Source organism: Heterodontus francisci, chromosome 1 (assembly GCF_036365525.1).
Source record: "Heterodontus francisci isolate sHetFra1 chromosome 1, sHetFra1.hap1, whole genome shotgun sequence".
NCBI lineage: Eukaryota > Metazoa > Chordata > Chondrichthyes > Heterodontiformes > Heterodontidae > Heterodontus > Heterodontus francisci.
The window spans coordinates 161702249-161724880 of NC_090371.1; the positions used below are offsets into that span (position 1 = coordinate 161702249).

At 46.6% G+C, this 22632-nt stretch overlaps 1 protein-coding gene across 1 annotated transcript; it reads left to right on the top strand.

Moving 5' to 3' along the window:
* The first annotated feature begins 208 nt into the window (after positions 1–208).
* Positions 209–1740, top strand: LOC137347549 (fibroblast growth factor-binding protein 1-like). The gene is made up of 2 exons (XM_068012065.1): positions 209–315; positions 434–1740. Exon 2 carries the CDS (start codon positions 476–478, stop codon positions 1157–1159), a length of 684 nt encoding a protein of 227 aa, XP_067868166.1. The 5' UTR covers positions 209–315; positions 434–475; the 3' UTR covers positions 1160–1740.
* The last annotated feature ends 20892 nt before the right edge of the window (positions 1741–22632 follow it).

Sequence of the window (22632 nt, forward strand, 5' to 3'; positions counted from 1 at the left end):
ATTAACATCCAATTCCGTCATCTTTCAATACTTGGCGTATTCCCTGTCACTGAAGAGCAGGTGCTAAATTTCGTTTTTACAATGCTGTGAATGGAAAACATGTTGCAATTGCTTTGCAGCTGGACCTTTGGTGAACCTTTCTAGGTGTGGCAATAAACCTGAGTGAAACAGAGCTCAGGTATTCTCTGCTTTATTTCACTGAGACGCCTCAACCATCGTGGGCGTTGCCTAAAACATATAAATCGCAGAAATCCGAGCCTATCGCCACTAACGGTTGAATTACTCTCAACTGCATCTTATAGCAGAGCCTCCAAGGTACGTTCAATCTATTATTGGTTATTTTGTTTTTGAGTTGGTGTGTCATATTCTCAAAGGTGGACTTGTGCACATGCACTTCCATAAAATCAAAATCTTTCTTTTTTTCATTTTGTAGTTGCCACTTCTGGGAAGAATCGCTAGTTGTCAGATTTCAACTATGAAGTTCTCCAGAGTTGCCATGCTCCTACTCCTCCTATTCATCACACAGTATCTCTTGGCGGATGCAAGTGACGACCAAAAGCAAAAGAGGAGGAGGAAAGGCAAAGAACAGAGCCGGGGGGGATCGTCGCAAGACGGGGGCAAAGGCAAGAAGCCAGAGACTGCGCCAAGCGTGGCTGCCGAAGGGAAAAAGCAACGGAGGGTTAAGGGCTCAGCCCCGAAACAGGGCAAATTCGTCAGCCAGGACAATACACAGTGCAAGTGGACACTGAGAGGAGAGGAAACCGCTGACAGGAGCCTGCGTCTGGATTGCAAAAAAGGACTTGACGAGTATTGGTGTGAGTTCACGGGGAAACCATCAGCTTGCGCCAAGTACACAGGGGGTGCAAAAACCTACTGGAAGCAAATCACCCGGTCACTCAAGAAGCAAAAGGCGCTCTGCAGTGACCCATCGGCGGTGCTGAAATCCAGCTTGTGTAAAAATACAAAGGCAGCTCATCTGAAAATGATCCGATCCAACCTGCAATCCGCGAGAACCCTGGGAGAGAAGCAATCGAAGCTAACAGCCCCACTTACTACTGCGAACCCTGACAATATAGATGTAGATAAAATAGCTGAAGAGAATTGTAACGAAAGTTGGGGGTCTCTCTGCAAGTTCATGATATCAGCATTCCGGGGCTAAGACAAAAGGGATTGCAATGCTATGTCTCGATGCGGTTGGGCATTTTACTTACTGTTTAAAGAATGGGACTATATTGTTTGTATAGCTGATCAGTTGTATTAAAGTTCAATGGTTTATAAATGAATATGTAAAACGCAAACTGTCCCTAACTTATTAACAGTCCTTCTGGAATACTGTATCTCATGTTAAACTGTTTCATACATGTAGCTGTTCAGGATAGCCGGTACGGGGTGTCGTACAGCGCTGTGAGCGTGACAAACCACTCAAATTACCTCAAACCAGCACATAAGCAGAATTTGGGTTTAATACGATATCGAATCGCGCTCCCGGTTAGCTATGCAAAATATGTTTTTATATACATACTGCCAATGTCAGCCGTGTATTTTTTTTTTATTTCATGGCCTTCTTTGTCCAATATAACTCGGACTTTGAGGAAAATGTTCCTTCTATTAATAACACAGCCTCTTGTTTTGCTGAGGTTTCAAACATCAATTTTCTATCGCACAGGAAATTAACAAGAGTATTGTAAATAAAACTGGATATATTTAACTAAAACCAATAATAAAAATCGTTCAAAACTATATTTTATTTCGATGCTACGTTGTTTTTTCAGAACACGAAAAAGAAATCGCAACAAAAGGGTTAGTGTAAGATTGCTACTTGATGTGGCCTTAAAAATTCACTGTGCCGATCCTAACTGCAGAATCCCTGGATCCAGACAGCAGCTGATCTTAATGCTGCTTGTATCTAGAAATGGGGAAAGAGCTCTATGAAGACAGACTCGGTCCCAATATTTAAATTTTAAAGGTGCTGAGAGCACCGAGCTCTCAGATTAAACCAGATGACCAAAGGTTTGGTCAAAGAGATAGATTTTAAGGAGCATCTTAAAGGAGGAAAGCAAGGTAACAAGCAGAGAGATGGAGGGAGGGAATACCAGAGTTTAGGGCCTTGGTAGCTGAAAGCACAGCCTCCAATCGTGGATTGATTAAATTCAAGGATGCTCAAGGCCAGAATTGGAGAAGTGCACATATCCTGGCGGAGTGCAGAACTGGAGAGGATTACACAGATAGGGAGGGACAAGGCCATGGAAGGATTTGAAAACAAGGATAAGAATTTAAAAATGGAGGATCTGTTTAAATGGGAGCCAATGTAGGTCAGCGGGCACAGGGGTGATGGGTGATAGGGACTTGGTGTCAGTGGAGAAAGGCAGCAGAGTTTTGAATGACCTCAAGTTTATGGAGGGTAGAATGTGGCAGGCTGGCCAAGAGTGAGTTGGAATACTCAAGACAAAAGGTAACAAAGGCATGGGTGATGGTTGCAGCAGCAGATGTGTTGAGGCAGGGGTAAAGTCAGATGTTACTGAGGTGGAAATAGGCAGTCTTAGTGATGATGCGAATATGTAATTGGAAGCTCAATTCAGGGTCAAATATGACACCAAATGTAATGTAAACCCATTATTGGGAAAATAGTGATATCTGGAAGTGGCAGTTTGGCTCAGCTGTAACACAAACATCTGAGTCCAATTGTGGGTTCATACTCCATGAATTAATGATTACATAATTTAAGCTGACACTACAATGCTGTACTGAGAAAGTGCTGCATTGTCCTTAAATCAAGGTCAAAAGATGTCATGGTACTATTTGAAGAAGAACAGGTTGCCAAAGTCTTGGCATCTTAGCTAACGTTTATACCTTAGCCAACACCAGCAAAGCAGAATAACTGATAATTCAGCTTGTGGGACCTTGCTGTGCACAAAATGGCTGCTGTATTTGCCTACATTAACAGCGGTTTCATTTCAAAAGTAGTTCATGTGAAGCATGCAGGCCTCCCAAAGATGTGAAAAGTACATATCACAGAATCATAGAATTGTTACAGAGCAGAAGGAGGCCATTTGGCCCTTCATGTCTGCACCTGCTCTCTAAATGAGCAATTCACCTAATGCCATACCCCTGCCTTCTCCCCATAACCCTGCACATTCTTCCTTTTCAAGATAATGGTCTAATTCCCTTTTGAATGACTCAACTGAACCTGCCTCCACCACGTTCTCAGGCAACGCATTCCAGATCCTAACCACTCACTGCATGAAAAAGATTTTCCTCATGTTACTTTAAATCTGTGCCCTGTTGTTCTCGATCCTTTCATGAGTGGGAACAGTTTCTCTCTATCTGCTCTGTCCAGACCGCTCATGATTTTGAAACCTCTATCAAATCTCCTCTCAGCCTTCTCTTTTCTAAGGAAAACGGTTCCAACTTCTCCAATCTATCAGCTTAAGTGAAGTTCCTTGTCCCTGGAACCATTCTGGTGAATTTTTTTCTGTTCTCTCTCCAACGCCTTCACATCTTTCAGAATGTGCTGTGCCCAGAACTGGACACAATATTGCAGCTGAGACCGAACTAGTGTCTTATTCAAGTTCAACATAACTTGGGGTGGCACAGTGGTTAGCACCGCAGCCTCACAGCTCCAGCGACCCGGGTTCAATTCTGGGTACTGCCTGTGTGGAGTTTGCAAGTTCTCCCTGTGTCTGTGTGGGTTTCCTCTGGGTGCTCTGGTTTCCTCCCACAGCCAAAAGACTTGCAGGTTGATAGGTAAATTGGCCATTAGCAATTGCCCCTAGTGTAGGCAGGTGGTAGGGAAACATAGGGACAGGTGGGGATGAGGTAGGAATATGGAATTAGTGTAAGATTAGTATAAATGGGTGGTTGATGGTCGGCACTGGGCCTGTTTCAGTGCTGTATCTCTAAACTAAACTAAACTTCCTTGCTCTTGTACTCTTTGCCCCTATTAATAAAACACAGGATACTGTGTGCATGCAAGTTCTTATATTCTGTATGTTAATTCAATTAATTCTAATCAGCATTTTCACAAGAGTAATTATTATATAGATGTTAGTTGAGGGAATGGTTGAAAGATTTGAGAAGTGCTGTTGGAATAGAAAGAAGACATGAAGCATTGATCAGTGGAATAGATTGCGAAAAGTTTCAAGAACTTCCTGAGGTGGGGATGGGAAGCTGAATAGAATTTCTGTGTCGCAGGACTAAACTACATTTCCCCATAATAGTTTAGAATTTAGATCACCATTTTTGCACCAATGCGCAGTAGGAAGCGCTTTACCAACATGAAAGTGCTATTGTGATTCCATTAATGAACTGTGCTGTTCGGCGACACGCCTCCGACACAATGGTCAATAATAAACTAATTGAATTTCACCTTTACATATAACGACAAAGCGATAAATTGCAGCATCTAAAACGGAGCAGCGCTATCCAATCTACCACAGCCAGGTATCATTTAATTTTTATATCGGGCTGTTGTGAAAACGTCCAGTTTAATGCACTGTCGCTCTCATAGCGACTCCCATGCTGTAAACCTGTGATTCCCTCCAGCCTGTCTGCGGCTCGCATTGATTTATTAAAGTTGTGCCGCACTTGAAGTGGGCTGTTTCGTGGCTCCATTCCCATCAGCACATCACTCACCCCACGCTGGGGGAGCCAATCCGATCTCCACGGCTTGTCTCCGGTGACTCCCATTGCATTGTATTGCCCCTCCCGCCAGTCCCACCCTCAGCACTGCGAGCAGACCTGCTCCTGCACTTGGAAGATTATCGTATTTTGCTGATAATTGATTTCAGTGTTTCCTCTTCCCCGTACTCCCATTCCCCATGTCATTTTGTCAGGTTTCAAGAATCAACCTCTGTGCATGTGCAGGCAGTCGGTGTTCACACAGAAATCTGTGCTTCCGTGCGGGGCAAATGTGAAAGTCTCAGGAGTTAAGTACATCTAATTTCACTGGAGCAAAATCATGAAGTTCTGGAACAAAATTGTATTCAATTTTCTAGTATGTTTAAACTTACATTTGTTCCCGGCCCAGTTACACCAACCGTGACAATAAATTTCAAAACAAACTGATTCAGTACTCTTGAAAATGGTTATTTTTTAACCGCCGACTGTTCAAAATCACACTCTCACAACCTCTAACGACTGCTACCTCTATGCTGTTCTCTTCTCCCCTTCTTTATCTTTCATTCTCACTACCTCTTTCCTTCTTTGTGTGCCCACACTTCCCCTTTCTATTCTCTTTTGTGCGTGTTTGATAATGCAACAGATACTACGTTAAAAAAAACTTCATTGGTTCTTCATTGGGATCGGTGCGGGAACCATTACTGTTTGTAGTGTACATTAATGATTTAGACGTGAATATAGGAGGTATGATCAGTAAGTTCGCAGATGTCACGAAAATTGGTGGTGTTGTAAATAATGAGGAGGAAAGCCTTAGAATACAGGACAATATAGTTGGGCTGGTGAGATGGGCAGAGCAGTGGCAAATGGAATTTAATCCTGAAAAGTGTGAGGTGATGCACTTTGGGAGGACTAACAAGGCAAGGGAGTACAGAAGGTCAGAGGGACCTTGGTGTACTTGTCCATAGATCACTGAAGGCAGCAGCACATTTAGGAAGGTATGTGGGTTACTTGCCTTTATTAACTGGGGAATAGAATATAAGAGCAGGGAGGTTATGTTAGAGCCGTAAAAAATGCTGGTTAGGCCACAGCTGGAGTACTGTGTACAGTTCTGGTCACCACATTATAGGAAGGATGTGATTGCACTGGAGAGGATGCAGAGGAGATTCACCAGGATTCTTTTTTTTTCTTTTTGGGCCTCCTTATCTCGAGAGACAATGGATACGCGCCTGGAGGTGGTCAGTGGTTTGTGAAGCAGCGCCTGGAGTGGCTATAAAGGCCAATTCTGGAGTGACAGGCTCTTCCACAGGTGCTGCAGAGAAATTTGTTTGTTGGGGCTGTTGCACAGTTGGCTCTCCCCTTGCGCCTCTGTCTTTTTTCCTGCCAACTACTAAGTCTCTTCGACTCCCCACAATTTAGCCCTGTCTTTATGGCTGCCCGCCAGCTCTGGCGAATGCTGGCAACTGACTCCCACGACTTGTGATCAATGTCACACGATTTCATGTCACGTTTGCAGACGTCTTTATAACGGAGACATGGACGGCCGGTGGGTCTGATACCAGTGGCGAGCTCGCTGTACAATGTGTCTTTGGGGATCCTGCCATCTTCCATGCGGCTCACATGGCCAAGCCATCTCAAGCGCCGCTGACTCAGTAGTGTGTATAAGCTGGGGGTGTTGGCCGCTTCAAGGACTTCTGTGTTGGAGATATAGTCCTGCCACCTGATGCCAAGTATCTTCCGTGTTGTTTTAGTCGCTGTGAGGCAACTATGGAGTGACCTCTCCATGGCGCATGCCTGGGCAAATTTATGGAGGTTGAGAGTTGCCCAGTCGTCAAAACCCCCCTCTCGGCCTTTCTGGTGGGGTCCAAAGGAGTGCAGGACACGACGTTTGGCACCAGTATGGCTGCAGGAACTGCCGGAAACATGCCAAAGGTGACACATGACCGCCTACGGGGTTCCGCTCCGGATTTTCTGTTAGGGTTTACTCCCTTAGCCTTGGTCTCTCCCGAGACGCCCACAAGGCAGTGGGGTTGTTGGGGCCCCTACACAGGTGTAGGATGGTGCCGGTGGGAGGAGGGGATGCAAGGGGGAGGGGTAGAGGGAGGGGGTGGGGGGGGTGCAGGGGAAGGGGGTGCGGGGTGAAGATGGTGCGAGGGGGGGGCGGGCTGGGACGGGGTTGTGAGGGGGTGAGCTGAGAGGGTGGAGCAGGGAAGGGGACGGGGGTGGGGGGGGGGGGTGGAAGGGGGGTAAAGGGGGGGGAGGGGGGGTGGAATCTGGTGCAGGTAATAAGCCATTTCCTCAGTGCCCACCATCGACGTCCGGAAAGCTCATCCATGTCCTTCGGGAGGTGAAGCATCATTTGGCAGACTTAGAGGTGATTACATTTGCTAAGGGTTTTTTTTTCTGCAGTGGTTTAAATAAAGGCATGCAGCATTGCCGACAGTGCGCTGCAGATGCTCTCCGAGCCATCTCCCGCGGGCGCTTTGAAGTTGCGGCCGGGGGGGCCGTTCGTGGATGTTTTGGGTGTTCGGGGCACCTTTTCACAGGACTTCTCTCGGGTCCCGCAGCTCCTTCTTCACCTCAATGGACTTACCGCATGCCGTGGCTGCAGACACTCTGGACTGTGAAGACAGCAGGATCGGAGATTAAAGTATCGGCAGCTGTTCTCGTCAGTTTCATCCGGGATAATAAAAGCAAAATACTGCAAATGCTGGAAATCTGAAATAAAAACAAGAAATGCTGGAAATACTCAGCAGGTCTGGCAACATCTGTGGAGAGAGAAGGAGAGTTACCATTTCAGGTCAGTGACTCTTCTTCAGAACTGACAAATATTAGAAATGCAAAATGTTTTAAGCAAGTAAAGCGGGGGGTGGGGCAAGAGATAACAAAAGAGAAGGTGGACAAGGTCACAGAGAATAACTGACCAGAAGGTCATGGAACAAAGGCAAATGGTGTGTTAATGGTGTGGTGAAAGACAAAGTGTTAGTACAGAAAGGGTGTGAATAGACTGTAAAGCACAAAGCACTCCAAGAACCAACAGTAACATTTTTTTTTAAATTTTAAAAAGACAGAAACAGTGGGTAGGCAAAGTAGAAACACACTAAAAGACCTAAAATAAAAAAACCAAATAAAAAAAAAAAAAAGAAAAAAAGAAAAAATAACTAAACATAAAAAGGGGTGGGGGAGGGGGGGCGTCATGTTCTGAAATGATTGAACTCAATGTTCAGTCCGGCAGGCTGTAGCGTGCCTCATCGGTAAATGAGGTGCTGTTCCTCGAGCTTGCGTTGATGTTCACTGGACCACTGCAGCAATCCCAGGACAAAGATGTGGGCATGAGAGCAGTGGGAGGGGGGGGGGGGGGGGGTGTTGAAATGGCCAGCAACTGGAAGCTCGGGGTCATGCCTACGGGCTTAGCAGAGATGTTCCGCAAAGCGGTCACCCAATCTGTGTTTGGTCTCCCCAATGTAGAGGAGACCACATTGTGAGCAGCGAATACAGTATACTACATTGAAAGAAGGACACATTGAGGGTAAATCAACATCTGACACGTGGGAGTCTTTCAAACATCAGTTGATTTGAATCCAGGACCAGCATGTTCCTGTGAGGAAGAAGGATAAGTTTGGCAAGTTTCGAGAACCTTGGATAACGAGGGATATTGTGAGCCTAGTCAAAAAGGAAAAGGAAGCATTCGTAAGGGCTAGAAGGCTGGGAACAGACGAAGCCCTTGAGGAATATAAAGACAGTAGGAAGGAACTTAAGCAAGGAGTCAAAAGTGCTAAAAGGGGTCATGAAAAGTCATTGGCAAACAGGATTAAGGAGAATCCCAAGGCTTTTTATACGTATGGCCCACTGAAGGACGGAGGAGAGAATCTATGTGTGGAGCCAGAGGAAATGAGCGAGGTACTAAATGAATACTTTGCATCAGTATTCACCAAAGAGAAGGACTTGGTGGATGATGAGTCCAGGGAAGGGAGAGTAGATAGTCTGGGTCATGTCGTTATCAAAAAGGAGTAGGTGTTGGGCGTCTTGCAAAGCATTAAGGTAGATACGTCTCCAGGGCCTGTTGGGATCAACCCCAAAATACTGAGGGAGGCAAGGGAAGAAATTGCTGGGGCCTTGACAGAAATCTTTGTATCCTCATTGGCTACAGGTGAGGTCCCAGAGGACTGGAGAATAGCCAATGTTGTTCCTTTGTTTAAGGAGGGTAGCAAGGATAATCCAGGAAATTATAGGCTGGTGAGCTTTACGTCAGTGGCAGGGAAATTATTAGAGAGGATTCTTCGGGACAGGATTTACTCCCATTTGGAAACAAATGAACTTATTAGCGAGAGGCAGCATGGTTTTGTGAAGGGGAGGTCGTGTCTTACTAATTTGATTGAGTTTTTTGAGGAAGTGACGAAGATGATTGATGAAGGAAGGGCAGTGGATGTTGTCTATATGGACTTCAGTAAAGCCTTTGACAAGGTCCCTCATGGCAGACTGGTACAAAAGGTGAAGTCACACGGGATCGGAGGTGAGCTGGCAAGATGCAGAACTGACCCGGTCATAGGAGACAGAGGGTAGTAGTGGAAGGGTGCTTTTCTGAATGGAGGGCTGTGACTAGTGGTGTTCCGCAGGGATCAGTGCTGGGACCTTTGCTGTTTGTAGTACATATAAATGATTTGGAGGAAAATGTAGCTGGTCTGATTAGTAAGTTTGCGGACGACACAAAGGTTGGCGGAGTTGCGGATAGTGATGAGGATTATCAGAGGATACAGCAGGATATAGATCGGTTGGAGAATTGGGCGGAGAAATGGCAGATGGAGTTTAATCCGGACAAATGTGAGGTAATGCATTTTGGAAGATATAAGACAGGTGGGAAGTATACAGTAAATGGCAGAACCCTTAGGAGTATTGACAGGCAGAGAGATCTGGGCGTACAGGTCCACAGGTCACTGAAAGTGGCAACACAGGTGGATAAGGTAGTCAAGAAGGCATACGGCATGCTTGCCTTCATCGGTCGGTGCATAGAGTATAAAAATTGGCAAGTCATGCTGCAGCTGTACAGAACTTTAGTTAGGCCACACTTAGAATATTGCGTGCAATTCTGATCGCCACACTACCAGAAGGACGTGGGGGCTTTGGAGAGGGTACAGAAGAGGTTTACCAGCATGTTGCCTGGTCTGGAGGGCATTAGCTATGAGGAGAGGTTGGATAAACTCAGATTGTTTTCACTGGAATGACGGAAGTGGAGGGGTGACATGATAGAGGTTTACAAATTTATGAGTGGCATGGACAGAGTGGATAGTCAGAAGCTTTTTCCCAGGGTGGAAGAGTCAGTTTTTAAAAAAAAATTCATTCATGGGATGTGGGCGTCACTGGCCAGGCCAGCATTTATTGCCCATCCCTCCTTGCCCTTGAGAAGGTGGTGGTGAGCTTCCTTCTTGAACCGCTGCAGTCCATTTGGGGTAGGTACACCCACAGTGCTGTTAGGAAGGGAGTTCCAGGATTTTGACCCAGCGACAGTGAAGGAACGGCGATATAGTTCCAAGTCAGGACGGTGTGTGACTTGGAGGGGAACTTGCAGGTGGTGATGTTCCCATGTATTTGCTGCCCTTGTCCTTCTAGTTGGTAGATGTCGCGGGTTTGGAAGGTGCCATCTAAGGAACTAGTGAACATAGGTTTAAGGTGCAAGGGACAAAGTTTAGAGGGGATGTGCGAGGCAAGTTCTTTACACAGAGGGTGGTGAGTGCCTGGGACTTGCTGCTGGGGGAGGTGGTGGAAGCCTGGGACTTGCTGCTGGGGGAGGTGGTGGAAGTGGCATTGGCAATGCTGTTAATGGCGTCACCTGATGTTGAATCAGGTGCTGGAGCTATCTTTAAAAGGTTGCCAGCCCTGCATTTATTCTCCGTGCGTTGAATAGCAGCTTATTGAAGCAATACTTCTGTAGGTTGCAATAATTTTGGTTCCTCAGCAAGCAGCCCTTTCAGATATTACAGCAAGGGTGGCCCCACGGTGCAGTGATTCCTCCCTGCTGATTCTCCACCAGGCTGCAAGAGAAAGATGGCAGGTCCTGTTCCCCAGCAATGGCAAGAAGAGGCCCTCCCGCCTGACTAAGCAAGCCTGGGATGGAAATCGCAGAGGAGGTTAATAGCCGTGGGGTCACCCATTGTAACTGGGTGTAGTGCAGGAAGAGGGTCAATGACTCCTATGCTCAGCTAAGGTAAGTTGCAAAGTGCCAGATAGCTTGTTGCGATTTGCTTGCCCACAAGCGTCAAGCAACACGGTTGACGTAGCCATTCCAATGATACGAAAGTCATAGCAGAATGATGGCAGATGACTGACTGCATAAATGAGACCAATCTTGCTCGTTTCTAACTGAGCCCAATTGAGACCCATGACAGGTAGAGTCATTATGAGAGAAAAGACATCCCCCAGGTGCTGATGAGGGGTCCATGTTAGTATTGATGTAATGTAGAAACATTTGGAACTTGTCAATAGCTTCATCCTTGAACTTTCAGGAGAAGAGGGCCCACAACAGCAGGGAGATGGCCAGGACTGGTGTCGGGGTGCCCAACCTGCGGCCTCTGTCTCAGGCTGAAGAGGAGCTGTTAGAGTTAGCCGGGAGCTAAGGAGGATGTGCCATATCGGACATCGAGCTCGGGGTCCCAATGAAGAGACTGATTATTGACAAACACAGAATGAATTGAAATTACATTTTGTAGCGAAATGCAATGCGGTCATCAATGGGATATGTGTACCATAACACCTAAATGTCTGTTCTTTACATTGTATCTTGCAGGGCGACGCTCGCAAATGATTAGAGACACTGAGGAAATGACGACAACCTCTGAGGATGAGGATCACTTCGAGGATGCACCATCCCATGACTCTCCTGCACCTTCCACCAGCACAGATACTCTCACCTCAGTGGGTATCCGCACGGCATTTGATACAAGCTGGTGATAGCACCACACACGCACCTGGGCAGCTGGCTGTGGCAGAGACAGCCGAGGCCTCTGACAATTGGAGGACTGTGGGTGGTCAGGTCCATGCTGAGCCACAGGCTGATGAAAAGCCTCTGGTGTCGACAGTACAGGGCATGCTGGAGTTGCAGGAAGGCAACATCTGGTGGAGGTGCCAGAGGTCATGCGCAGCCATCCATGCTATGACTACTGCCATGTCTCGGGCATGTGAGCGCATGGCTTCATTCATCGAGAGGTTGGCAACCCTCATGGAGAGCCACATTCCACAGATGCGCCATGACCTGCAAACCCTCACATTAGCCTTGACATCAGATCAGCATTGGCAGGGTGAGAGAATGAACAGGAGGCTGGTTTGTTTTCTCGTTCCTAGTCCATCTCCAGGAAGGTTCCAATGAACCTTGAGAGGGAGGAGGAGAGGCTGTGCTCCACATCTGGGGTCTCCCCTCAGGCCGATTCGAGTGCTGACACGGGTTCCTCAGCCCCTCCACCAGTGAGTCCAGCTCGAGCAGCCGCAATGCTTGAGGACAACGCTGCACCAGTGCAGGAAGCCTTCAGGCAGCTGGGGCCATCCAGGCCTCAGGCACCCAGAGGACGACCGCTGAAGTCATCACAGGCCAAGGGGCATCCTGATTATCAGCCTGCCTCCAGCCCAGCTGCTAGCGCAGGGGTTGCACCATGAAGGAGCACCCATAAATGTATTAAAAAGACACCTTGGCACACATGGTTTTTCACGGGTGAGACAGATAATGTTTACTTCAATTAAATGTGTTTTCCTGCCAATCATCAGTTTTGAATGTCTGAAAACCACATTCCACATGGAGTGATTGTGTGTCTTGCAATTCCATCATAAGTCTTACAGCATTGCCAATGTGACCATTGACATCATTACTATGCGGAATATGCATGATGTTTAATCACATGAATGTCGTCACCTGGGCACTGGCTCAGTTTTTTGCTGCCATTCATGCTGGGGAGATGGATTTAACGGAGGGAGAGGACTTGAGACTACATGCATGATAGTGAGTGTTGTTAACCAACGTATTTACTGAAATTCATAAATTGTGAAAACACGTAATTATTAGTCTCTCCTTTGCCTCCCTTGCGTGCTGCGCACGATGTCTGGCCTCCATCACTTCTCTCTGATTTTCCAAGCGTGCTTGGCCTTTTGTGGCCTCTGTGTCCTCTTCACCGGAGGATGTCTCATGCCCCCGTATTTCTTCATCTTGCAAGGCCTCCCCTCTCTGTTGTGCTATGTTGTGTAGAACGCAGCAGACTACTACGATTCGCGCAACCCTGTCTGATGCATATGGAAGGACTCCACCAGATCCATCGAGGCAGCGGAACTGTATCTTCAGCATGCCAACGGCCTGTTCGATGCTAGCTTGGGCGGCTCTTGTAACACACTTCAGCATCATTGCTGGGATTCCTTGCTGGTGTCAGAAGCCATGTCATTAAGGGGTAGCTGTTATCCCTAAGACACAACCCTTGAAGGCGAGCAGGGGGAGTGAAAAGCAGTGGCACCTGGGACTGGCAAAGTATGTATGAGCCATGGCAGCTTCCTAGAAAGCGGGCTTGTAGGAAGTGCTCTCTGTGGTCACATGCTAGTTGCACATTAATTGAATGAAACCCCTTTCTGTTTATGTAGGCGGCTGGTTGTTCCATGGGAGCCTTGATGCCACATGCGTGCAGTCGATCACACCTTGGACCTGTAGGAATCCCGCAATGGCCCCAAATCCAATGGCCCTCTCGGCCTGACTACTCAGCGCCTGTCCTGTACTTCACATATTTGCCGGCTCTCCTGAATAGAGCATTGGTCACTTCCTTGATGCAGCTGTATGCTGCGGATTGAGAGACCCCACACATGTCACCGGTGGATCCCTGGAATGATACAGAGGCATAAAAGTTTAGGGCTATGGTAAATTTGAGGGCCACAGGGATAGGATGACCACCAAAACCCATTGGTCGTAAATCATCATTCAGCAGTGTGCAGAGGTGTGTGACGGCCTCTCTGGACAGCCGCAGTTGGCTCTGGTAGTTGTGCTTAGACATCTGCAGATATGTCATCCGAGTCTATAGACTAGCTGCAGTATCGGGGCTCTTCTTCGCCTTGGCAACTGCTGCAGCTCGCATCTCGGAGCTTCCTCTTGAGCCACAGCTGCCTCATGGGCCTGCCTCCAGTGGAGATGCCTCAGCATAGTAGGGGGATCCAGGAAAAGAGGGTGAATCATACCCATCTTTATCATCCTTGTAACTTTGGATTCCTTCAAAAGATCAAGTACAACTATCTGGGCAAAGACTTGTCTTAATTTTGTTTCTGCAGGATTCATGCACGAGCTCTATGTTATAGATTGATGTTGCTCTCACAACTTTGCAATAAATGCAAGCCATCCTGACCATATCAATACCATTTAAGTTACCTGCATTGAACCCCTGAAAAAAAACCTTAACAGTTGCTGAGTTCTCCTCCGCCCAACAGTATCAACAGTATCCACTTGCAGAGTTCCACCCTCCCCTCACATCTGCCCATTGAACTCATGCATGAATCCTGCAGAAACAAAATTTAGACAAATCTTTGCCCATATAGTTGAACAGCAGTGTCTGATGTTGAAAAAAAGTCCATGAGATAACAACTGATAACTGATCTAACCTTTGCAGGCACCGATGACTCTCGCTTCAGTTGCGCCAGCTTTTCAAAGACAGGAAAGTGAAGGCATGTGAATGCTGCATGTCATGCATAAGACTGTGAACGCCTGGTAGGATTGCAGTGAATTATATACAAATTCATGCAAAACAGTATGCAACAGATTTAAATTACGATCCCGTCACGTCGTGGCGGAGGTGCCACCATGGAACTTCGCCACCTCCGAGATAATCGGAAACAGGCATTATGGAATCACGTTCCGTGGTGGATGATTCTGCGCCGATTCTCCAGCCCCCTCTGCCAAAAAACTTGTCTTCCAATGGAGCATAAAATCCAGGCCGATAAGTCAACAAAGGCTGTTCCTTTCTTCAGGCTTTTCTGAAAACCGGCCTCAATATGTGAGGTCTGTGTCAGGACCTGCTCAGAGCAGTTGCGGCCTGTGCAAAAATCTGTCTGTTGAGGGGGGGCATCGCTGCTTCCAGGATGGGACTCAGTCTGTGTAGCAGGAGGTGTTCCAGAACCTTCAATGTTATTGAGAGCAGGGCAATGGGGCAGTAGTGGGTTGTCGAATTGTTTCCCTGGCTTGGCAATGCCCACTATCTTAGATTGACGCGAGATGTTTGGGATGGTGCTATGGATGTTGGTAAACAGCTTTGCTAGCCACTTCCTGCCATGTGATCCGATGTTCTTCAGGAATTCTGGGTAAATCCCATCCACGCCTGCTGCTTTGCCTGGCTTCGTAACTGTCAGGGTGCTGTCCACTTCCTCTTGTGTGTAAGGGATTGAGAGGTCTGTCTGCCTTGGAACAATCTTGAGAGCTTGTATTGGGGCTGCTTTTATCATCTGCTTACCTTTCCTGCTGATCGGTATCTTTGAGTTTATCAGGAGTTGTGAAGCCACAGCATCAGTGTTGACACTGGACTGCTGGTGTGGTTGTAGCTCGGCCGTCCCAGGCAGCGCAGGAGTTTCCACGCCTTTCAGCTTGAGTGTATGAAGTCAATGTTCTCTGCTATTTCCCGCCATCTCATGAGGCATCCTTCATCAAGTGACTTGAGGAGTGCTGTTGCCACATTGAGGTCCTCATTTACTCTGTATTCTTTGAGGAGCCATTCACTTTCCAGGATCCAACAAGGAATGAAGGTTTTTCTGAAGCTCCAGGGAACAAATTTGGTGGCTGCCATTTTGAGAAGTCGAGTGAAGTGGTTGTAGTTTTCAGGGAGGGGTGGGATCGGATAATGGTGGTTTCTATGTATCTGCTGTAGGCATCCAAGCTGTCCTTCCGCAAATTCCAGCTTGGATTTAGCTTTGAATTTATGGATGGTAGTTCGAGGCCGATGTTGATGAGGCTTGAGCGATATTGGGAGTGGGAGAAGATGGGCAGCACTTGTTGGGAGCACACCAATGGTCGTCTGTTGCTGTCATGGGTTGTGAAACAAAGACCAGGTGAGTAGTCCATCCTCCACCTGGTGGATTGGAATGTGCCAGGCTGCTTTGCATTGTACACAAGTTTTAAGTCATGCACGGAGGCCCAATCTGACAATTGTTCTCCTGCTGTGTTGCTCTTGGGGTATCCCCACATGTGATGTTGGCTGTTGAAGTCACCAGTGTAGATGGTTGAGTGTGCTGGCTTGTAGACATTTGTGATGATCAGCTTACCTACTTTGATGGAGATGAGTAGGGGTTGTCTGATTTTAGGTCTGCATCTTTGGTGAGGCTTTCCATGATGTAGGTGGCTAGCTGTATGTCTTGTTATCCCTGCTTGCAATGAATTGGTACCCTGGAATGTAGGCTCGACAGTTAGAGTGGTCCACGAGGTGGGTGTCTTGCAGGATGACTATGTTCACGTTCCTGTCAAAGAGGTTTATTGTCAGTAGCTCAAGTTTTTCCAAATGGACCTTCAACGTTGAACTGGTATATTCTTATTGCTGGTTCTAATTCTCAGCTTTGTTGTCCCCGAGAAAATCCATTTTTCAGTGGGTATTTTCTGCTTGAATTGTGAGCCTGTTGACCAGGGTTCAGTTGCCTTCTTGACAGCATTAGTACGCAGGTTTTCAAGTTGGAAAACTTACTTTAACAGGAGGACCATGTGAAGGAAGCTGCCTCCCCCACCCAATCCCTCCACTGCCACTCCACCAGTGTCCTTGCTGTTGCCTCTCAACCATCCCAGTCTACTGCCACCCGTGCCGAGGTGGTGCAGTCTGAAGTCTGGCCATCAAAGTCCAGAGCAGCTTGAGATCATCCAGCAAGGTTATCTGCAGTCTCCTCCTCTGAAAATCAGCAGTCTTCCACTAGCCAAGTTGCATCCACAGGGGTAGCACTGCATGGCAGCACAAGACCAAGCAAAGGCACCCATAGGACAAGCACTAAGGGAATGCGCAAGGGCAAATTTTTCATTTCTGTTGGTATATTTGAATGATATATAAAGATTTTTGCTGAATGTTTCTGTTGGTGGCTTTTATTGTTGCATGCTGGCCAAGGGGATGTGGAAACGGGGAGTTTGAAATGGATGTGATGATGGGGAATGGTAGATCCATGTTGAAATTATTTCAGTGGCAGCGGAGGTTTACAATCTGCTCCCTCAGAGTCTGTTCACTTATCGGGTTTCCTGGATGCTACCTCCATGCCTCCTCCTGTTCCTCCTCCTCCTCCACCTCCCTCCTTCCTTCCTCGGAGAGCTTCCCTTCTGCCTCATCCATTCCATGTCCTGTTCATATTGCAGACCAGGAAGCACTGCAACAACTGCCCTCATATCTGGATCAGGCAGTCCTCTCTCCTTCTTGCCTGCATTCCGAAACTGGCAAAAAACACAGTGCTTCCACCAATTTTGCCTAAGCAAACGTTCCTCAAAAACACCTCACCTGCCACTTGTTGAGTGGCCCTTTAATTATCAATTCTTCAGGTCCCATTGTACAGCAGAATGCCTGATCTTTGCTGAGTGATATACAAATTCACTGCCTGTGTCAGCGTCAGCGGCGGAGGATAAAGAGCGGTGATGTGAGGGAGCAGCTAGTCTGTACGTTCTGAGCTGACCAACAGCGTTCTTAAGAAAATCAAGTGTGTCATCAATGGGAAGCAGGTAAATGATTGGTTAATGAGTATTTTTTTTTTACTTTTTTCTCGCAACCAGGGTATTTATTAGTAGTAGCAAAATCATAGAGTCATAGATGTCATTATGGCACAGGAGGTCATTCAGCCTATTGAGTTCATGCCGGCTCTCTGTAGAACAATCCATCAGTCCCATTCCCCCACTCTATTCCCATAGCCCTGCAAGTTTATTTCCCTCAAGTGCTGATTCAATTTCCTTTTGAAATTATTCATCGTCTCTGCTTCCACCATCCTCGTAGGCCGTGGGTTCCTGGTCCTTACCACTCGCTGTGTAAAAGAAGTTCTTCCTCACATCCCCTGAATCTCTTGCTCAAAACCTTAAATCTCTGTCCCCTTGTCCTTATATCATCAGCTAATGGGGACAGCTTTTCTTTGACTACCTAATCTAAACCTGTCATAATCTTGTATACCTCTATCAAATCGCCACCCTTAGCTCCTAGAAGAACAACCCGAGCTTCTCCAAACTAATCTTGCAGCTAAAATCCCTCATCCCTGGAACCATTCTAGTAAATCTTCTCTGCACCCTCTCTAGGACCCTCACATCCTTCCGAAAGTGTGGTGACCAGAACTGGGTGCAATACTCTAGTTGTGGCCTAACCAGAGCTTTATACAGGTTCAGCATAACTTCCATGCTTTTGTGCTCAATATCTCTATTTGTAAAGCCCAAGATCCCATGTGCTTTGCTAACTACTCTCTCAATATGTCCTGCCACCTTCAACAATCTATGCAGATGCACCCCCTTGTCCTTGTGTGCACCCTTTTGAACTGTACCATTTAGTCTATATTGCCTCTCCCGATCTATTCTGCCAAAATGCATTACATCACACTTCTCTGTATTAAATTTCATCTGCAAATTGTCTGCTCATTCTGCTAGCCTACCTATGTCCTATTGAAGTCGATTGCTTTATTAGTAGTAGCAAGGTTTATTGGTAGTAGCAGGGTTTATTTGTAGTATCAAGGTTTATTACCTAATAGATAAAAGAATGGCAGGGCTGCTCCAACCTCTTGAGTGCACATCCTGTGCTATGTGGGAACTCCAGAACAATTCCTGTGTCCTGGATAACCATATGTGCAGGAAGTGTCGCAGTTGCAGCAGCTCAAGCTCTGGGTTTCGGAACTTGAGCAACAGCAGGCATCACTGCAGTGCATCCATGAGGTTAAGAGCTTCGTGGATAGCATGTTTATGGATGATAATACAACGAAGAACTAGGCTGAATATAGAAGGTTCAGATGGGAAGTGAAAAAGCAAATAAGAGAAGCAAAGAGAGAGTATGAAAAGAGACTGGAAACTAACATAATAGGGAATGCTAAAGTCTTCTATAGGTATATAAATAGTAAATGGGTGGGAAAAGGAGGAGTGGGGCCGATTAGGGACCAAAAAGGAGATCTATGCATGGAGGCAGGAGGCATAGCTGAGGTAATAAATGAATACTTTGCATCTGTCTTTACCAAGGAAGAAGATGTGACCCAGGTCACAGTGCAAGAGGAGGTAATTAATACACTAGAAGGATTTAAAATTGATGAGGATATATTGGCTAGGCTGTCTGTACTTAAAGTTGATAAGGCACCAGGACTATACGCGATGCATCCAAGGATAGGGACGTGAGAGTGGAAATTGCGGAGGCACTGGCCATAATTTCTCAGGCTTCTTAGACTCACAGGTGGTGCCAGAGGACTGGAAAATTGCAAATGCTACACCCTTGTTCAAAAAAGTGTGTAAAGATAAGCCCAGCAACTACAGGCCAGTCAGTTTAATCTCGGTGGTGGGGTAAACTTCTATAAACAATGGGTTGGATTCTGTGAGCTCGCCGCTGATCTCAAGCCAACAATCTCAAGCATGGTGGCTCATTTAAATAGCCGGGGTGACCCCCCCCCCCCACCCAAATCACATGGAGGGGGGCCGGCTGTCTGTCCCCGGCAATGGCGTCAGCTGCCTGTGCACAGGCGCTGATTCGTTTTTAAAGGGCAGCCAGCCCTGCAGGGACCTTTAAATATTTAAAGAGCTCTCCCCCCAAAATTAAATAAATAAAGTTCCAACGCCTGTCCCCCCAATAATAATTACATTAAATATTTGCCCTTCCCCCCCAAAACACTTACCTTTAACACCTGACTTTCTCTCCACAGCAAACTGCACAAAGTTTAAAGTATAACCCTTCCCACTGTCTTCTACATCCAAGAAATTTATTTGACCCCATCCCCCCCACCCCCATACTGATAAACTGATAAACCTCCTCCCCTCTCCCCACCAGTGTCGTGCCTCGCTTCCCCAGACGCTGAAAATCGCGGCGGGCCCTCACGATTAAAGGTAAGTATATGTAAATGTATTAATTAATTTGATTATGCTGATTGTGGTCCTGTTGCCTAGTGGCGGGGGTGTTACCACGGAGCCTCACCAGTGCCGGGAGGATTGAGCAGGGCCCTGCCGGCATTGAGGTCCATGGCAGGCCTCATCCGGAGCCATCTTCAGGCCACCCTACCACGGATCTGGATGTCGAGGGCTGCTTAAAATCCAGCTCAATAATTCAGGACAAACTTAATAGTCACTTGGACAAATGTGGCTTAATTAAGGAATACCAGTGTGGATTTCTTAAAGGAAAATCATGTTTAACTGATTTGCTAGAGTATTTTGAAGATGTAACAGAAAGGGTTGATGAGGGCAATGCTGTTGATGTGCTGTACATGACTTTCAAAAGGCATTTGATACAGTACCACACAACAGACTTGTGAGCTCATGGAATAAAAGGGACAGTAGCAACATGGATATGAAATTGATTGAATGATAGGAAACAGAGAGTAGTGGCTAATGGATGTTTTTTGGACTGGATGAAGGTTTGTAGGGATATGGCGAGTGAGCAAGAAGGTGGAGTTGAGGCCAAAGATTAGCCACGATTGTTTTGATTGGTGGAGCCAGATCAATGGGCCGTATGGTGTATTTCTGCGCCTATTTCTTGTGTTCTTGTGCAGTGGAGTTCTCCAGGAGTGAGTGTAAGGACCCGTGCTCTTCCTGATATATATTAATGACCTAGACCTTGGTGTATAGGGAACGACTTCGAAATTTGCAGATAATACGAAACTTGGAAGCATTGTGAACTGTGAGGATTATAGTGTGGAACTTTAAAAGGCCATAGATAAGTTGGTGGAATGGGTGGGCAGGTGATAGATGAAGTTCAATGCCGAGAAGTGTTCGGTGATTCAGTTTGGTAGGAAGAACATGGAGAGAAGATGTAAAATAAAGGGGGTGCAGGAGCAGAGGGACCTGGGTGCATATTTGCATAAGTCATTGAAGGTGGCAGGGCAAGTTTAGAGAGTGATTAATAAAGCATACAGTATCCTTGTCTTTATTAATAGGGGAATAGAGTACAAGGGTAGGGAGGTTATGTTAAACTTATATAAAACACTGGTTTGGCCTCAGCTGGAGTATTGTGTTCAGTTCTGGGCACCATATTTGAGGAAAGAAGTGGGGGCATTGGAGGGAGTGCAGAACAGATTCACAAGAATGGTTCCAGGGATGAGGAAGTTCAGTTTTGAAGTTAGATTGGAGAAGTTAGGACTGTTTTCCTTTGAGAAGAGAAGGATGAATGGTGATTTGATAGAGGTGTTCAAAATCATGAGAGGTCTGGACAGAATAGATAGGGAAAAACTGTTCCCACTCATGAAAGGATCAAGAACAAGAGAGCACAGATTTAAGGTAATTAGCAGAAGAAGCAATGGTGACAGGAGGAAAAACCTTTTCACGCAGCGAGCGGTTAGGATCTGGAATGCACTGCCTAGAGTGTGGTGGAAGCAGGTTCAATCAAGGCATTCAAAAGAGAATTCAATAGTTATCTGAAAAGGAGGAATGTGCAGAGTTATGGGGAGAATGCGGGGGAATTTCACTGTGGATTGCTCACTTGGAGAGCCATTGCAGACACGATGGGCTGACTAGCCTCCTTCTGTGCGGTAAAATTCTGTGTTCTATGTGGTCACCCCACAGCTTAAGAGTATGCAGGGATAGAGGGAATGCATGACCACCAGACAGACGAGAAGAAACAGGCAGGTAGTGCAGGAGGCCCTGAGCGCATCTCACTCTCCAATTGGTATTCAGTTCTGAATACTGAGGGAAGTGATGGTACATCTGGGGAGTGCAGCCAGAGCCAAGTCCATGGCACCACGGCAGGCTCAGCTGTACAGGGGAGCACAAAGAAGACTGGAAGAGCAATAGTGACAGGAGATTCAATAGTTAGGGGAACAGACAGGCGTTTCTGCATCTGCAGATGTGAATCCAGGATGGTGTGTTGCCTCCCTGGTGCCAGGGTCAAGGATGTCACTGAACAGCTGCAGAGCACCCTGAGGGGGGAGGGTCAACAGCCAGAAGTCGTGGTCCACATTGGTATAAACAACATAGGTAGGAAGAGGAATGTGGCCCTGCAGAAAGAGTTTAGGGAGCTAGGTAAGAAATTAGCAAGCAGGACCTCAAAAGTCGTAATCTTCGGATTATTCCCAGTACTACATGCAAGTGAGTATAGAAATAGACAAATAATGCAGGTGAATGTGTGGCTGTAAAGATTGTGCAGGAGGGAGGGCTTTAGATTCCTGGGACACAGGGACCAGTTCTGGAGAAGATGGGACCTGTACAGGCCGAAAAGTTTGCACCTGAACAAAGCTGGGACAAATTTCCTTGTACTCCTCCCTAGTACTACTGGGGAGGATTTAAACTAACTTGGCAGGGATGTGGGAACCAGGAGGTAATACAAGAGAGGAATACCAAGGTGCACACAGAGAATTGGGAGAGACATATATCACTAGAGTAGGATATAGTAATGTATTAGGTGGGGTCAAAGTGAGAGCATTAGACAGTACTAGAGAGGGGAGTAGTTCCATATTAGATGGGAGTGAACTGAGAAGGAATACACAGAATGCAAAGATGGGATTATAATGCATGTGTGTAAACACACAAAGTGTGGTGAATAAGGTTGGTGAGCAACAAGCACAGATAGCAGTATGGGAATATGATGTGGTGGCAATAACAGAAAAGTGGCTTAGAAATGGTGAGGACCGGGCACTTAATATACAAGGATATAAAGTGTTCAGAAAAGACAGAGAAGGAATAAAGGCAGGTGGGGTGGCCGTACTGATTAGGGAAGACATTGCATTGTTGGAAAGGGAGGATGTCCTTGAAGACGCAAGGACAGATTCCATTTGCTTAGAGTTGAGGAGCAAAAAGGGTATGATCACACTACTAGGGTTATGCTATAGGCCTCCAAATAGTGAGAGAGAGAAAGGGGAGCAAATTTACAGGGAAATCACAGAGATGTGCAAAAACTGGTG

Bases quoted from the DNA above. Each gene is read 5' to 3' on its own strand.
- LOC137347549 (XM_068012065.1), top strand. From the start codon at position 476: ATGAAGTTCTCCAGAGTTGCCATGCTCCTACTCCTCCTATTCATCACA.